The 15,873-nt window shown below is 42.0% G+C and overlaps 1 protein-coding gene across 1 annotated transcript in view; it reads right to left on the minus strand.

Annotated features, from left to right (window-relative positions):
• The window catches only part of JMY (junction mediating and regulatory protein, p53 cofactor), a 138,835-nt gene that overhangs the window by 46,410 nt on the left and 76,552 nt on the right, over window positions 1-15,873 (minus strand). The window contains exon 5 of the mRNA XM_034773142.1: window positions 3,566-3,731. Within this exon, the coding sequence (XP_034629033.1) occupies window positions 3,566-3,731 (166 nt within the window). The remainder of the gene's footprint in view (window positions 1-3,565; window positions 3,732-15,873) is intronic.

Consider the following 15,873-nt stretch of genomic DNA (forward strand, 5'->3'; position numbering starts at 1 on the left):
GAAGCCGGTAGCGGTCGGGCAGCCCTTTCCGCGTGGCTGGGAGTGGGAGGGAGGAGGGGGCGGAGTTAGGGCGGGGTTGGGGTGGGAAATGGGCGGGGCCAGGACCCCATGGAGGGTCCTCTTTTTTTATTTGTTAAGTATGGTAACCCTACAATATTTTAAGTTTCTCATGTTGACCTGGCTGACACAGTCAATTTAATTTTTTTTTAATATTTCATTTAACTATTTTAGTTAAAAACAATTTTAACAAAAACTAATCTTATTTTAAAAAACTTGAATGTTTAACTAAATTCAAAAATGCATATGCTTGTTTTGTTAAAATATTTATTAAATGTTTGTTGTTGAAGAAAAAAATCCAGAACACATCACGTTGTTGTTTTAGTTAAATAAAACAATTTAAATGTCTGCCTGGTGATGTTCTCCTCCTAATACAGCATGGCAAGAAAATCCTCCAAATATTAATGATTAACCTGTTGATTTGGAGATAGTTCACCTCCCAAATGACTTCAGAAATATCTGCTTCAATTACCTTTGGTAAATGAAATATCCAAACAATCATTCATTTTCTGATATAGCTGTAAAACTAATCTGAAAAGTTTTTAAAATAAATCACTTAAAAAATGTATAGTGTGTACCTTAATGAAACCTACATCTATCTCTGAGTTGTGAAGAATGTGTATGAAGGTTATAACAACCAACAAGAATGCACTTTTATGTAGAAATCCATGATTAAATTGAGTCTTCCTGACTAGTGATTTAAATCATGATTTAAATCAAATCCACCCTGCTCAATTCCATCTTTAACAAGCATTTCAATGCTAAAACTGGGACATGCAAGAGTTTTCTTTAAAATATTTGTACATTTGCAGGTCCCCTTTCAATTCTATTGTGTCTTTCATCAGAAAAACACAAACTATTCTTTTTGGCCTTTAAAACATGTCTGTGAGGTTGGTAAGTACTGAACCTCTCATAACCTGGAACATGAAAAATATGCAAATTAAAGTAATTCCTTTTCTGTTTAGTCCCACAACATTCAGACTTGCCAGATAAATTAAAATACTAAGCTAGCAGCCAACTCTCACATTATCTGTTGATGACATTCCATCCACCACAAATCCCTCAGCAGAGATGAAGTGGGCCTGTTTGGGTATGTTGTCCCTTTAAAAGCCTTAATTTACAGAATGTGAATTCAAGTACAGATCTTCTGTTGGTAACTCTAAAAACCATCATCATGGGATACCGTTTACTGTCTCAATAGCTACCAGAGAAACTGTGTTCCATTTACAAGTAAAACAATGTTTTTTCCCCTCCTTAACTACCAACCTGGACATTCAAACTAGGATTTTGAAGTAAAATTGTGTTTTTTCTGGCTTTAGCATTATCAAAAGAAGATTCTCAGCCAGAATTTAGTCAATTCTGCCAATTCTGCAGCAGAAATCAGAACAGAATCCAACTGCCTTCTCATGGCACTACAGAGTGAATGTAGCTACCAGGAGTAAAAAGTGGTTCCAGCTTACAATGGTTACTAAAATCTACATAGTACAGAACTGTTGCATAAGAAAAATGCTACTTTTCTGACCATAACTGTACTTGAAAGGAAATAGGATTGATGATTCAATAAATACACCTCTATCCCGATATAACGCTGTCCTCGGGAGCCAAAAAATCTTACCACGTTATAGGTGAAACCGCGTTATATCGAACTTGCTTTGATCCGCCGGAGTGCACAGCCCCGTCCCCCCGGAGTGCTGCTTTACCGAGTTATATCCGAATTCATGTTATATCGGGTCGCGTTATATCGGGGTAGAGGTACTTTTCTCTCTGAGTCAGTAGTAAATCGTGTGTGTTAGAGGCCACTGTACTTTGAGAGATGCCATGTTTCAGAGGAGATGCAGGATGGTCGTGACCACATGTGATTATTTAAAAATCACAAGGTATTTTTCACAAGAGTAACTGCTCTAGTTCTGCTGGATAAATTCCAAATAGGTAGTTTCATTCTGCCTAACTAAAACTCCCCCATAATTTCAACTGAACCAGTATTCTTTCAGTATTCTGTCCTAACTTGTGTGTAGTATTGCTGTACATTATTTAAAAATGCTAACTCCAAACACAGACTGTTGAGTTCAATAAAGTCTGTCAAACCCTTTAAGCTTTTTTGGATAAAGGCTTAATATAAAAGTGTAATATTGTGAAAAACGAATATTTTTTTTGATTCAGTAATCATCTGAAAGTTTGCTTAAGTGTACCATGACCAAAAAGTGATGTATATTACTTTTACAGCAGGTCCACTATTCTTTTGGTAGAAAAGTTGGTAATAGTGGAATAATCGCAATACCCAAACTGAATTTAAGTACTGGTGACACTGTACCCCAACTCAGAGGTCCTTCAAATTACTCAGTGAACCTTCCAGACATAAAAGTCAACATAACATAGTTTTGCTAATATTAATTAAAAAAAAACTGATAGTTTTGCTAATATTAATTCAAAGAAAACTGATTTAAGTACTTCTTCCTCCTTTGTCTCTCTTACTAGATAGGTTCTCTTCTGGCTGCATGAAAGTAAACTGTGCAGTGACATCAGGATCAAAAATAGAATCATATCCTAAATCAATCTGTGAACAAAGAGTTTTCTATTGAGCACTTACTCACAGCCTACAGAGAGCTGGCTAGGCTGACTGGTAAATTTCATTAAAAGACAGCTAAAAATGTATTAAGCTCTCTTTCTCTATGGGCTCAATTACAGTAATTGCCATAAGGGTGTTATAGGCTCACACATGTGAGAAGAGGCAGTCCACACTATTGTAAATGGGGGAAAAGATGCCATGAGGTGCTGTCTCAAGATGTAACTCACAATATGAGCACATTTGAAAATTTCTGCTCTAAAGTGACTTTTCTGATGAACACTTCCTGCACAAGTCCTTTAGCACTGAGCCAGCATTGAAAGCTGGCTTTTGAGTAAAAGTATAAGCATAAGAAAACCCAGGAAACCAGGCTGGACCCAAACACACTAAATTTCCCTGCACCATCTCTATGAGTTGGTTTTAAATGATTTGTGAGCTACATCAGGTCTAGGGGCCACAGCTTGCGTGTCCCTGATCTAAACTCTGATACATGGGCAACATAAATGCTTCAAAACGTATCAAAAGCTCAGCTAGAAAGATTCTGATTTGCATGACGCCTCCTTGACAGCCACTTGCTTACACTTAAACACTTATTTCAGAAATTTTGAGAGCAACAACTCCTGTAAGTTAGCCAAACCTGCAGTACACAAGAACATTTAGAAAATAATTCCTTCCTTTCTAGCCCTAATTTTTCCAAATATTGCATAAGACATTAGGTATGTGATTCCAACTGAAGTTAAGGAGATAAAGCAATACATAAAGATTTAAAAATTTACCTCCTTCTCCCGGATGCAGATTCTAACTGATTTTCATTGTACTTATGTTCAAAGTCCTAAATCTTTACTTATTTAAAGAATGCTAAAATTGTTGATTCTAAGTTTTACAGTTCTAGTACTAGTACTGTCTTAGGTAACCAAGATTATGCACATAAAATGTGTACTGCACCTGACACTAGTCTTTTGATGCTTTCAAGTTGTGCGGTCAGCAGCAGCTCTTCATACTTCAAAATCTCAAACTGCACTTCATACAACTGAAGCTGTAGATCATAATAATCAGCTTCCAACTGGTCCAAATGGGCTATGGCTTCTGTACCACCTTGCAAACTCTGCATCTGAATGGAGGGAGGGGAAAAAAAGAAAAGTGAATAATACATGTCCACAGGATCCTAGTAAAACCAAGACCTAGATATTCATTTTTATGTTAAAAAAATTAAAACATGTGAAAAGTAGTTTTAAGAGAGACAGTTCAGGTTATTGTAAATATAGATAAACTGAATACTGTCAATGCTGTAGGAGAAGTTTTGACTACTCTCACTTCAGATGTAATAGACAACGTATTTTCAGTATAGCACTAGGAGGTCTATAACATCAGGTTACAGTTTATGACTGCCCATTCTTTCAGGATGAGGAGAGTGAGATACACCCCCAACTTCCTGTTTCTTCTGTTTCTGTATTTCCTGTTTTTGTTTGTTTTTGTAGATAGAGCAATAGAGGTCTAATGTAACCATTTGGTACTGTGTTAGCTTAGATGCAAAAATGTTTTAAAATTGTTAGAGGCTGTTATACCAACAAAACCTAGAAAACTGAAGTTAAGATTGACAGTCTAGGTCACGGTGAACGAAAAAAATGACTAGATGCATCTCTCTCTCTCTCAATGGGACAACAACTGAGGACTCTTCCAGCAAATAAAATATAAATATTTTACTACATGTTTTCCATTCTCACACACTATGTGGCTAACCTTCCTAGATGCAGACATAAAGCAGCATACCTGCCTAACCACAGGCTTTTGTGCCATTTCTCAGGCCTCCCTTCAAAATCTCAGGACATCCAGTGCTGCAGCAATGAACAGAAGAGAACATTAGATCCTTTTTAGTCAGGGAGAAAAGTTGATAGTTCTTGAGCCTCACTGCTTCGGGAGTAAAGTAAGAGAATAGAGAATTTTCCAGGTTTAAAACAATTATGTTAATTTTTCTGGTCAGATGTCAGAAAGGAACATATAAGACAATGTTTCAGGAAACAGCCAAAATGAAAATTCCAAGCTTTTCCATTTCCCACAGTAGGCAAGTATGCATAGCAGCCAGATCCTGTTTGGCTGGAGAGTGGGGGGTGGAGTTCAGAACTGCACAGTCAACTGATATTGAAAGGAATCTCTCATCTGTTGCTGCATTTTATAGGAGAATCTAGCTCTGGATTTCTCTGGTTCTCCTTCCCACCTACCAGTCACTGCCAAAGCCAAACCTAAGTTCCTAACAAAATGAGTCCCTGCCAGCTTCTATGGAGTCTGGATCCCCTCCTAGCTGAGGCAGGAGAGAAAGACATTTTGGCTTCAGTTGGACACATTTTTCTAGTCTGCCTATCCCCTTTTCCTGAAGAAAGAGGATCCAGCTTCTATATTATAAATCCTCAAACAGGAAGTGGGGCCATCTAACGAAAAAATGCAAAACAAAGTAAAAGTTTTTGTTTGTTTTTTCAAATTAAAAAGAACAAAATTTTACCTGCCAGTAGATTTCAGTTATAGTCGTATCCTCAAGGATTAAAACTTCACTCTAATGAATAGTCAACCATAAATTGGCTTCCTAGTTTTTACTGATTTGAAATTATCTTTAAAGAGTTTTCTGAATTAATCTAGAAAACCATGTTTCCACACAAGATTGAAACATGGAGTGGGCAAACGTGGACTGGCACTTTGTACAAAAAGGCATTACCTGTTTCCAAGTCATTGGCAACTTAGAAGAAAATGATCAAAAACACTTAAGGATCAATATCCTAACAGATAAAGCAGAAGATGGGGTAGTAGTTGGTGTCTGCTACAGACCACCAGATCACACTATAGCAGTGTTTCCCAACCTTTTCCAGTCTAAGGTCCACTTCAATAAAATGTGTGTGGGGCGTGCTAAAATTATTAAAAGAAAACTTACTTTTAATGAGAAATTTGAGCTTGCCTTGATGCACAGAGTCATTGAATCCTGGCAGGAAATGTGAACAATGCAACTTGGAGCTCTTGCTCCACCAATCTCAGACGCTCTCTTTGTTTTTGATGCAAGGCAGGTTTAAAAAACTTAAGCAGGTACATTGTTGAAAACAGCAACAGAATGGAGATAGCATGGTGTGAGATTACTGGGTATTGATCTGCCACCATCAACCAGAATGAGTCCAAAGACATGTCACCAAACTTTATGTTAAAGTGCAGTCCATCCTTAATTTGGCAAGTTGCTCGAGCCATTTTTGTAAGATTCTTAGCACTTTCCATTGCAAAGGAACTCCAAGATCCAGTCCAAATCTTTTGTATAGGCTGAAGAAAAATAAGACCTGAATTTTTCTTCCAGACCTTTCAGACGTTCAGAAATTACATTGACCAAAATACTCCCAAGTAGGATCTGCCATGTTTGTGGGGGGAACATTTCTACTGTGACTTTAGCTACATTTTCCACCAGAGGGCTATCTTAGATCTAAACCCATGCAGTTTATTCATGCAGGAGAGAAGATTCTCATTTCTACGTTGCATTTTTCTGCTCACGTGGTGGTGGAATACATCAACCAAATAAGCAAGTTTTGCACACCATGCCACATCAGAGACCAAGTCTGTACATGTGGATTCCTCCAAAGTTAAGAACAGTTTTAATTCATCTCTCAGCTCATACAAATGGGCGAGAACTTTTCCATGGGAAAACCAGTGGATTTCTGTGTACAAAAGTAAACTCTGATTTTCTGCTCAAAAGGCAACATTTTAAAAAGACCGTGATTTTATTAAGTTCATTATCTTTACTGCTCCATCTAGCATTAAAGAAAGTTCTTCTGGCAGCGTTTTGGCCCACAACAGCTTCATGATACAGGAAACAGTGGGCCACCAGCACATCTAGTTTTGTTCATTGACCTTGCTTGAAAACCCCTTCACTTTGCCAGTCATGGAGGCAGCCCCATCTGTGCAAACACTAAGACAATTTTTCTAGCGTAGTTCTCCCTCCTCAAGGTAGGCCACTGTCATCCTGAAGTTTCCTCTCCCGTCATGTACCTGGCAGTTGTTTACAGAATAAAAAATTCTCTTATACTATCAACATCAATGCACTTGATGTTAGCCAAGAGTTGAGCATGACCACTGATATCTGTTGATCCATCACTCTGCAATGCAAATTTTTCCCTTGATTTGTTTTTTTGTTAGAGCACAGTCTCAATATCAGCTGACATATCAACAATGTGGCGACATATCGCATTATCTGAAAGGGGAACTTTTGCGATCTCATTGACTGAATTTGCACTTAACATTACTCTCACCATTTCTTTGCATACTGATAAAATTTATGTCTCCGCATAAAGTCAAAGTTTGTCTGGCTTCACTACAAGTTCAGCAACCAAGCAGCTTGTTTCCAGCACTGTATCATGCACAAGTCCATGGGTCCAGATCTAAGGCATCCAAGGGTGCTGAGGGAGTTGGCTGATATGATTGCAGAGCAATTGGCCATTATCTTTGAAAAGTTGTGGCGATCAGGGGAGGTCCCGGATGACTGGAAAAAGGCAAATATAGTGCCCATATTTTAAAAAGGGAAGAAAGAGAACCCGGGGAACTACAAACCTGTCAGCCTCACTTCAGTCCCTGGCAAAATCATGGAGCAGGTCCTCAAGGAATCTATTTTGAAGCACTTGGAGGAGAGGAAGGTGATCAGGAACAGTCAACACAGATTCACTAAGGGCAAGTCATACCTGACCAACCTGATTGCCTTCTATGATGAGATAACTGGCTTTGTGGATATGGGAAAAGCGGTGGACGTGATATATCTTTACTGTAGAAAAGCTTTTGATATGGTCGCCAACAGTATTCTTGCCAGCAAGTTAAAGAAGTATGGATTGGATGAATGGACTATAAGGTGGATAGAAAGTTGGCTAGATTGTTGGGCTTAATAAGTAGTGATCAATGGCTCGATGTCTAGTTGGCAGCCGGTATCAAGCGGAGTGCCCCAGGGGTTGGTCCTGGGGCCAGTTTTGTTCAACATCTTTATTAATGATCTGGATGATGGGATTAACTGCACCCTCAGCAAGTTCGCAGATGACACTAAGCTGGGGGGGAGAGGTAGATACACTGGAGGGTAAGGATAGGGTCCAGAATGACCTAGACAAATTGAAGAATTGGGCCAAAAGAAATCTGATGAGGTTCAACAAGGACAAGTGCAGAGTCCTGCACTTGGAAGGAAGAATCCCATGCACCGCTACAGGCTGGGGACCGACTGGCTAAGCAGCAGTTCTGCAGAAAAGGACCTGGGGATTACAGTGGACAAGAAGCTGGATATGAGTCAGCAGTGTGCCCTTGTTGCCAAGAAGGCCAATAGCATATTGGGCTGCATTAGTGGGAGCATTGCCAGCAGATCGAGGGAAGTGATTATTCCCCTCTATTCGGCACTGGTGAGGCCACATCTGGAGTATTGCGTCCAGTTTTGGTCCCCCCCACTACAGAAGGGATGTTGACAAATTGGAAAGAGTCCAGTGGAGAGTAACGAAAATGATCAGACGGCTGGGGCACATGACTTACGAGGAGAGATTGAGGGAACTGGAGTTATTTAGTCTGCAGAAGAGAAGAGTGAGGGGGGATTTGATAGCAGCCTTCAACTACCTGAAGGGGGGTTCCAAAGAGGATGCATCTAGACTCTTCTCAGAGGTACCAAATGACAGAACGAGGAGTAATGGTCTCAAGTTGCAGTGAGGGAGGTTTAGGTTGGATATCAGGAAAAACTTTTTCACTAGGAGGGTGGTGAAGAACAGGAATGGGTTACCTAGGGAGGTGGTGGAATCTCCATCCTTAGAGGTTTTTAAGGCCCAGCTTGACAAAGCCCTGGGTGGGATGATTTAGTTGGTGTTGGTCCTGCTTTGCGTCTTCAATTCAAAATTCACCAAAGTAACTTAACGGTTGATAAGAAAACATGGCTCCCACATGATACCCCACAAACAACAAGGTCATTTGAGCATAGTGTGATGTAGCGTCTGCCTTGCTCAAGTACACCCAAAGAGCAACAACACAAAGTGTAGTCTGGTTTTGACACTAATTATTTTAATTAGAATTCCCCCCCACCCCACCTGTGCCTTTTCCAAAATTCCACGGCACACCAGCATGCTGAAGGACACTGGTTGGGAAACACTGCACTAGAAAATAGGAAGACCAGTTCCTTAACCAGTTATCATGGGGGACTTCAATCAGAGCAATATATATAACAAATCTCAGACTGCCAGTACAACACATCCTTGGAATTTCTAAATATTACAGATGATACTTTTCTAACTCAAAACGTGTGGCATCCAACACAGGGGAATTCTATATTAGACATCATCTTGATGAATAAAGAGCAATTGATATCAGAACTAAAAATTAGTGGTAATATAGGTACGAGCAACATGACTTGATCACATTAGTTATGTCCAAAAATAATCAAGACCAAACTAATAATAGATATACTTGGTGCTTTAAAAAGGCCAATTTCACAAAGCTGAAAACAATTATGAGCCAAGTAGCTGGGAGAAATCATTCATATTTTTTGGTTTAAATTCTAATTGGAAATTGTTTAAAACTGTTGTACTAAATGACCAAAAATCATAATTGAGAAAGAAGGCTAAAATAAAAAGTTTAAAGAAAAAAAATTCAACCTGGCTTAAAGGGGAAGCGAAGGCAGCTATCAAAACACACACACACGCGTTGATAGTACTGAATATAGGAATTGATACGGGAAGCAAAAGGACACAAGGAGAAGTCTATGGCCAGCACAGTAAAGGACAATGAGAAGAAGTGAATTAGGAACAGGAGAATCCTAACAATGTACTATGTGAATGAACAATAGTACTGGTCCATTACTAGAGGAAAATAGTGGAACTGTCAAAAAATGGTTCATTATTAGGGCTACAATTTTTTCAGGGAGGTCGCGGAAGTCACAGAATCTGTGACTTCCAGCAACCACTATGACTTCAGCCTGCGGTGGCAGGGGGACCCCGCAGCTCCTGGCCGCCACAGGTGGCGGGGGCCCCAGGAGCTCCAAGCGACCTCCGCAGCTCCCTAGCCACTGCGGACCCCTTCGCTGAGCTCCCCATTTTGTCATAGATATTTTTAGTAAAAATCATGGACAAGTCACAGACTTCCATTAATTTTTCTTTATTGCCCGTGACCTGGCCGTGACTTTTTACTAAAAAGTATCAGTGACAAAATCTTAGCCTTTTTCATTATCTATATTATAATATAATAGTAATGTAACTGTTGTTTTTCAAAATGCAAAGGATGAGCCAACTGGCTAATTTGGAACCAGAGGGCCTTTGCCTCTGTGATCTATGCCCCCTTTTGGGGTAGTCCCTCTGCCTTAGAGGACAGGAGGACTGCCTGAAGAAACGCTGCAAGCAGTAGTGGTGCTGTTGCTGCTGACTGTTATAGCAGTGTCTATACAGCTGGAGTATAAACTCCCAAGGAACATGAAGTAGCTTGGGCGTCCTTAAAAGAGTGCAGGGTCTCGGTATTTTTTGAAAACAAACCTGACCATCAAAAGGTAAGTTCTCAATGGTCTGCTGCACATTGGGTTAAATGACCATATTTTACAACCATCCCCCACCCTCCACCCATAGGTCACCGCTGATGCCATAGCTCTGGACAAGGCATCGGCCTCTTATAACGCTGACTAACAAAGTATTGGCTACCATACAACCTTCAGCAATGAACACCTTAAATTCTTCCCCAGAGGCTTTCTGGCAACTTGTCTGCAAACTTATAGACGCCCAATTAAAAAGTCGTACTTAGAGAGCAACACCTGCTTGTTCGCAATGCACATCTGCAGAGAAGTATAATAAATCTTCCTTCCTATCACATCCATTCTTTTGGATTCTTGTCCTTAGGCATAGATGTATACCTTCTGTTGCACCCTGTCAATTGTTGCAGTTACCACAAGAGAGCTAGGGGTTGTTGGGTGGGAATAGATACCCTCCAAACCCTGCACAGGAATGAAGTACCCTTCTCTGGGAGGCAACAAAGTAGTAGAATTCCAGAGAGCCTTTTCATGCACCAAAAGAGCCGCACTGAGTGGAAGGGCTACCCTCCCTGGAGCCAATGGTTGGAAAATATCCAGTAGTTTCTGTGTATTCTCCTGTAGAAATTCAGCCTGGCCGCCTATGGTAGCAGCCATACACCTAAGGAGAACCTGATATGCTTTGAAGTCCTGGGACACAGAGGGAGAGGAGCAGCCTGGTACAGTCACCCAGAGAGGACAAAGCGGCAATTTGCTGCGCCAACAATGGATCTGGTTCTTGAACCCCAGGATCCAGTCAAGATAACACTGGAGGCCCACAAGGAAAAAAGGTTTACTAATCTTTTTAACTGTTTTTCTTTCAGGTGTGTTGCACATGTCCATTCCATTCTTGGGTGTGCGCGCACCCCATGCAAAGTTGCCAGAATTTTTTCCCCTCAGTGGTACCCATAGGGGTGATTCGAGCACCCTCTGTTGCTGCTGCTGCACACCAGTGTCGTTAGTATAAAGGGCCCAGCTGACCCTGAGAGCCTCTGTTCTGGAAACTCAATGTAGAGGAGGGCAAGTTGTGGAATGGACATGTGCAACACATCTCGAACAGTTATGAAAGATTAGCAACTATTCTTTCTTTGCATGATTGCACATGTGCATTCCACTCTTGGTGATTCCCAAGAAATAATATAGGAGGAGGGATTGGAGTCCACAGATTGTAGTACAGCTCCACCAAATTTGGCATCATCTCTAGAGTACTGGGTAGTGGTATAATAGGAGAAGAAAGTGTGCACCGATGACCAGGATGCTGCTTCACAAATGTCCTGGAAAGGGATCTGCGCTAGGAATGCTGTTGAGGATGTGTGCGATCTTGTGGAGTGAGTAGTCAGCTTGTCTATTGGTGAAACATTTGGCAGATCATAACAAGCGCTGATACAGAAAGTCACTTATGACTAAATTCTCAGTGAGGAGATTGGAAGGCTTTTCATTCTATCCACTATAGCCATGAACATTTTGATGGATCACCAAAACAGTTTGATCCTAAGTAGAACACCAGTGTTTAACATCCAAAGCGTGTAGCCACTGCTCATCCCTATTTGTGTGTTGTTTACATTAAAAAACGGGTAAGTAAACTGATTAAAGTAGTTTCAAATTTTAAACAATCAGAGGAAAAACTCAAGATGATGGTATGAGTACACCTTATCTTTTAAAAAAAGATCGTATACTATGGTTCAGAAGTGAGGGCATGCAGTTCGGAGACTCTTCTGGCAGATATGATAGCAATTAGGAAAACCACCTTCCAGGAAAGGTGTAGTAAGGAGCATGCTGCTAAAGGCTCATATGGTGGTCTCATAAGTCCAGACCAAGTTCAAGTCCCATGGAGGACCGGGCTCCATTAACTGAAGGTACAACCTTTACAGACCTTTAAGGAATCTGATACCATTAGAAAAAACATACGAAGGTGGAAAGCTGATATTGCTGCCAGATGAACCTTGGCAGAGGAAACTGCTAAGCCTTGATGTTTTAGGTGCAACAGACAGTCAGTATACGTTGGATGGACGAATGCATCAACAAGATGCTGATTTGACAAGCCCAGATAGAGAACCACTTCCATTTTGACAAGGAGGCGTCCTGTTGGAGGGGTTTCTAATTCTTAGTAAGACCTGGGAAACTTGCTCCGAGCAAGACTGTTCTCTGGAATTTAGCAATGGAGCTTCTAGGCCATTAGGTGAAGGGATTGCAGGTTCAGGTGGAGTAGCCAACCACAATCTTGGGAGATCAGATCCAGGTGCAATGGGAATGAGATTGGAGATGTCACTGGAAAGTCAAGTAGAGTGGAGGAACCAGTGCTGGGGCTATTAATATAAACGAGGCATGATCCTACTTGATCTTTAATAGCACTCTGTAGGAGTGGGATCAGGAGGAAAGCATCGCTTTTCTGTCCAGGGTAGCAGGAAGGTATCTGTGATTGAGCCTGGACTGTGGCCTTGCAGGGAGCAGAAAGTTGTTTGCAAATAGATCAATCTGGGGAGTCACCCACTGCTGGAAAATTAATCTTGCTACATCCAGGCAAAAAGACTATTTGTGGTGACTAGAAAATGACCTGCTCAGGTGATCTGCTAGCTCATTCTGCAGCTGTGGAAAGTAAGAGGCCTTGAGGTTGATTGAATGGGCTATGCAAAAATTCCTACAGGTGAACTGCTTCAACAAAGGAGGGATGAGTGAGCTCCTCCCTGCCTACAGAGGTAAAACATAGCTGTGATGTTGCATGTAAGAACAAATGGGTTTTCCCCTCTGTTATGAGGTAGAAAAACCTGACAGGCAAGATGAATAGCCCTGAGTTCTCTGACATTGATATGAAAAGAGAGCTCCCACAAGGACCAAAGACCCACAATCTGGAGGGGCTCCAGGTGGGCTCTCCACCCCAGAGCAGACTCATCTGACACCAGAGTCATTGAGGGTTCAGGAAGAGAACGCCTGCACAAATGATTGAGGATCCACTCCCAATTCAGCAAAATCAGAACTCAATAGTATTGTGATTACAGTTGCCCAATGAAGATGGCTTGGCAAGTACACTGAATCCAGCCACATCTGGAGGGGCCTGAGGTGCAGCCTTGCATGTTGTACTACATAAGAGCCAAGTGCCCTAGGAGCCTCATACCATTTTGGGCTGTTGTGATTACATGAAACTTGAGGTCTGTCACTAGAGATTGAATAGATTGGAATTCAGACTCTGGGAGAAATGCTCTGGCCTGGGAAGAGAAACACAATCCCTAAAAACTCCATCCTCTGTACTGGGCAAAGGGTATGTGACGTTGCACTCCATATGATTTTAGGAAAATATGCTAATGAGTGTGAATATAATGTAACTGGAATATGCTTCATGCAAAAGGTCTCTTGTAAGTTATCATTACAAAAGCTTATAATCTACTGAGTGTGGTCATCCTATTTGTATAAATGTATCATTCTTATATCTGAAACTAGAAATATGAAATATAACTCTGAGGTCCTATTGTAATTATGCAAAGTGTGGGCCATTTATGGTGGTTTGGAATCTTGATGACTTCCAACAACTAGGATAATTGGTTGTAAATGGCTCTGTTTACTTGCAAGCCTTCCTGTGAGTCAGGCCAGGAAGAATGAAAGCTTGGGGTCTCACAGGACATGTGACCATGTCATCTGGTACTGGAATCCATCTTAAACCTGGTGCTTTTCCAGTTAGGAGGGGTGTGGACCCAGAGAGACAAAAGATTCCTGCCTTGTGCCAAAGCTATATAAGGGGGTGGAACAGAACAAAAGAGGTTCCAGTCATGAGAAATCCCCTAGTTACCATCTGAGCTGGAGCTAACAAGAACTGTACCGGGGAAAGGATTGGGCCCAGACTAGGAAGGAGTCCAGTCTGTGAAAGAAGCTTATTGGATCATCTCTGAGGTCAGATTTTATCTGTAATCAGTTTCTTAATGTGTTAGGCTTAGACTTGCGTGTTTTGTTCTATTTTGCTTGGTAACTTACTTTGTTCTGTCTGTTATTACTTGAAACCACTTAAATCCTATTTTTTAATAACTTAATAAAATCACTTTTAGCTTATTAATTAACCCAGAGTAATTAATTAATACCTGAGGGAGCAAACAGCTGTGCATATCTATCAGTGTTATAGAGGGCAGACAGTTTATGAGTTTACCCTGTATAAGCTTTATACAGAGTAAAACTGATTTATTTGGGGGTTTGGATCCCATTGGGAGCTGGGTGTCTGGGTGCTAGAGACAGGAACACTTGCTAAGCCATTTTCAGTTAAGTCTGCAGCTCCGGGGGCGTGGGTTAGACCCTGGATCTGTACTGCAGATTAGCGTATCTGGCTCAAAAAGACAGGGATCTGAAGTCCCAAGCTGGCAGGGAAAACGGGTTCAGAGATAGTCTCAGCACATCAGGTGACAGTCCCAAGGGGGTCTCTGTGAACCTGTCACAGGGTAGACTCGTCGGCATTGATTAACAGGTCTAGGGCCTTGAATGTTGACTGAATGAGTCAAACACTGAATGTAGCCTGAGCTTTGGATGGGCCCCCGACTAGCCAATTGTCCAAGGGTAGACCTGCACTCCTTGTCTCCTCAGGTATGATGCCACCAGGGCCATACATTTTGTGAACATCCAAGGAGCTGCAGACTGGACAAACAGAACCACCATTAACTCAAAATGTGAGTGCTTCACTATGAACCTGATGAACCTTCTGTGCCCTTGGTATACTGACACATGAAAGTAGGCGTCTCTTAAATGAAGGGTGGTGTACCAGTCTCCAGAGACGGAACAATGGATCCCAGAATGACCATGCAAAACTATCTTTTGAGATAGTTGTTCAGCTGATGCAGGTCTAAGAGAGGACTCCGGCGTCCCTTTGCTTTTGGGATTAGAAAATAATGGGAGTTATTTCAATTCTGGTGAACTTCTTCTATGGCTTCCACTTGAAGGAGATATTGAACCTTCTGGACCAGAAGTTCTTCATGAGAGGTGTCCCAAAAGGGGAGGGGAGCCGCACACAGAGGAGGAGTAGAAATAAACTGGAGGCTGTATCTCACTTCTGCAGTGCTCAACACCCAAGGATCCATGGTGATACGGGACCAACTACTGAAGAAATGGGAAAGATGGTTTGCAAACAAAGTAAAAGGGGTCTGGCATTCTGGGAACTGACACTATGTTCTCAAGCATTCCATCAAAATGGCTTCTTAGAACCCCCTGGATGTGTAGGTGGGGAAGGCATTGATGCAAAGGTAGAAGGACTGGGTGGCCTACACCTATAACCTCTACTCTTTTCTCTGAAGGTCCAGTCGGACAGCCAGAGCAAAATACTGGAGGGGATGTTGAGGCCTGAAGTGCTTCCTGGCAGGGCTAGGGTGTACAACCCAAGGGACTTCAGTGCTACCCTTGAGTCCTTTAACCCATGGAACTTAGCTGCGAAAAAAATTAGAATCCCTCAAAGGGCAGATCCTGAAAGTCTGTTGGACCTCCTGTGGGAGCCCAGAGGTAGGGTTACCATACGTCCGGATTTTCCCGGACATGTCCGGCTTTTGGGGGCTCAAATCCCCGTCCGGGGGGAAATCCCCAAAAGCCGGGCATGTCCGGGAAAATCGGGAGGGCTCGGCCGGGGCCTCTTTGGCCGGGGCCGGTGCGGGGCCGGGGGCATGGTGCCGGGCCGGGCGCGCGGGGCCGGGCCGGGGTCCAGGGGCGCAGTGCCGGGCCGGGGGCCAGGCCGGGCCAGGAGCGCGTTAGCTGCGAAAAAAATTAG

This window comes from Trachemys scripta, chromosome 6 (genome assembly GCF_013100865.1).
Source record: "Trachemys scripta elegans isolate TJP31775 chromosome 6, CAS_Tse_1.0, whole genome shotgun sequence".
In the NCBI taxonomy this organism is placed as follows: domain Eukaryota; kingdom Metazoa; phylum Chordata; order Testudines; family Emydidae; genus Trachemys; species Trachemys scripta.